Genomic DNA, 2,808 nt, shown 5'->3' on the forward strand with positions numbered 1-2,808 from the left:
GGGTATGGATCCTTGAACTCCCACAGCCAACACAGCAGACAAAGTAGCAGCGGAGACAGCGGTCACATCAGGTAAATCACCCCAAATACCCAATTAGTGAATTCATATCGAACATCATGACTAATACCACAGAATAATCCCTCAATTTGCGCTTCCGTACAACAATAACCATTAGCATATTCAAAATTTATTTAGTACCTTTTGTTTCATTATATTTTTTTTGTGTACGTAGAACTATGGGTGAGCAGTTTATTTCAATTTGTTTGAATGTTCCGTTCGTAATTACGTAATTTTCATTTATATCATTATTTTATTTAGATTTTTTTCAGTATTATTTGTACCAGAGCTGGGACACGAAGATAGATATTTCAATTTTATTTCAGTGTTTCGGATTGATTGGAGACACTCGGGATTAAAAATATTCATAATTTGGGAATAAATTGATTAATTATTACATTTTTTATTATTAAAAATGAAAAGAGTATGAAATTCGACACGAACAGCAAAAGTCCAATTTTCCGTTTTCTCAAATACCGCGGGATCTCGGTAACCATTGACTCCACGACAAAACACGAAAAGATATTTTTTCTCGGGAATTCAATCCACTACAAAAAAGTCCTCTAACAATTTCCCCTCAAACCAATACCCTCCCAACAAATCGTCAATTAAAAAACGTAAAATTCAATTCGTTCGTAATAATCCCATCCTGACAAAATAATTTCATTTCCAATTTCTGAATATTAAAAAAAATCACGGATCCCCATTTTCCAGGGCATGATCTCCAGCCCATAGAGGAACAATTAATTCAATAATTTACTGAACCCCAGCTCTGGTGTTTGCATGTGAAAAAAAAAACGAATTTGTGTTGTGATCTTTATAGGTCACCCTCCTGGCCGGTGTGGGCTCCACGCCTCCCCACATTATCCCAAAATCAATGTTACACCGGAAATGAGTCTGGAAATGATAGTGCCTATTTAACACCCCCAAATAACCCCCAAGAATCCTCTCGTTTCTGGTCACCAGTAACACCAGTGTCATCCAGAAATCGTGACAGACCACCGGATAACTCAAGCACACCAAAACCACCAGACGTTAAAAATGGTACATTAAACAACAACATAACAGATATACCAGTGGCTTTCAAAGTGCCAGGGGTCCAGGAGGTGTTACGATACTCAAGGAGACACTGCATCAAGGAGAAATTAAATCAGAGCATTGACAAACCAGTGAAGCCACATATTGGTGAAACCAGCTGGAGAAATATATCAAAAACTTGTGATTGCATTGAGAAAGGTAAAACAAGTCCTGTTCTCAGACTGGTTGATCAGACACGAGCTGTATCCTCTCCTGATCCTTTACATACCCCTCGATCCTCGCTTCAATCCACAACGGCAGCTCAGAGCCTCAGGTAGGTCAATCGTTTTTTTTTTAATCAACTCTCGATGCCTTCCAAGTAAAATTTGCTTGGAGATCTTTCTCTCACACTTGTCCTGGAGCTTTTCCTTTTTTTCATTTATCGTCTGCTTTATCCTCATGACCTGTCAATTCATTCCTGAATTTAATTGAATGGTTTCGAGGGGGAGGGGAGGGGTGGGGGCTATTTATTGGAGAAAAGATGGAGGGGAGAGAAATTTGGGTTTTGGAAAATGGGAGAAATATATTTTTTTATCAATTTGGGGTTTAATTATTGTAAAAGTTTGTAATAAAAATCCAGGGAAAAATGAAATTTCATAATTATTACAATTACTTTTTTAATTATGGAATATTAATTATGAAAAATATCTATTCAATAATTAATTAACTCGAATTATCAATTTCTCTTGATGAATAATCGGATAATTAATCGATTGACGTGATATATTTAATTTTCCTCTTGTGTTGGACATTTTTGTTTTTCTAAATTTTCGAAATGACAAAATTTTTTAAACATTTTCCTTTGATTTCTCTCTCCCTTCTTCGAATTCGCCTCAGCTAGACTATTGAGCAATGGATAAAAAATCAATTTGATTTTCTTGGAATGGCTTTTTTGAATATGGCATTGCAGGGGTATCGCCGGGGGTCACCGTAAATTATTGGACGGTACAGGTGTCAAGTTGGCAACTGTCACAACGAGCCCAGACTCCGAGGAGTCAGCAGCACTGGCTGTTATGGAGATAATTTCGTCAGTACTGTAACAATATTATCCCACAGTTCATGCTCATGCATTATTATTCCTTTTATTTATTTACTGTTTGACTTGACAGGAATTTATTTTTTTAAAACCCCATTTTTCACAAATACGTCATTTTATTCTGCTCCAGAGAGCATTTCCATCTCATTTGCATTTGTCCAGTGGTAAATTTTGTTGTAGAATTGGAATGAATTTTTTTTATTGTTTATTTGTTGCTTGCATTGTCGTTTTGTTTTTAAAAACGAAGAGATAAAGTTGGAGATGAAAATTATTCAAAATTCAATTGATTATTCGTTCTTTTTAGGATTATCTAGAGGAGATGGCGATTTTTTCGTAGATACCTTTTTTGTAGCTCTCGGTTTTCTCCAGAGAAAAGGTTCTCACAAGAATTTCCGTATCTCTCTCGAATTCTGAGTTATCTCTCCGTTACAAATTTTTTTTGTTACCCACATTATTGTTTCCTGCATGTGTAACTTCACGTTATTACAACACCTGCATCTCATTAGATTTTAATTTACTTCTATTTAATTATGAAAATTAAAAGTGTCTCATGACCCATGAAAAATCCCGAAATTAACTGAACAATTTATTCAACAGCTGTTGAATTTTTTCAATTGACGTGTGACGTCTAAAAATCT

The 2,808-nt window shown here is 35.4% G+C and overlaps 1 protein-coding gene across 1 annotated transcript in view; it reads left to right on the top strand.

The window, feature by feature from the left end:
* The window catches only part of LOC105267337 (uncharacterized), a gene marked incomplete in the record, with an annotated part of 11,901 nt that overhangs the window by 5,859 nt on the left and 3,234 nt on the right, over nt 1-2,808 (top strand). Inside the window, 2 exon segments of the mRNA XM_011306127.1 lie at nt 1-71; nt 881-1,408. Coding sequence (XP_011304429.1) covers nt 1-71; nt 881-1,408 — 599 coding nt within the window.

The sequence above is a fragment of the Fopius arisanus genome, unplaced genomic scaffold (genome assembly GCF_000806365.1).
Source record: "Fopius arisanus strain USDA-PBARC FA_bdor unplaced genomic scaffold, ASM80636v1 scaffold00046, whole genome shotgun sequence".
NCBI classification, from domain to species: Eukaryota; Metazoa; Arthropoda; class Insecta; order Hymenoptera; family Braconidae; genus Fopius; species Fopius arisanus.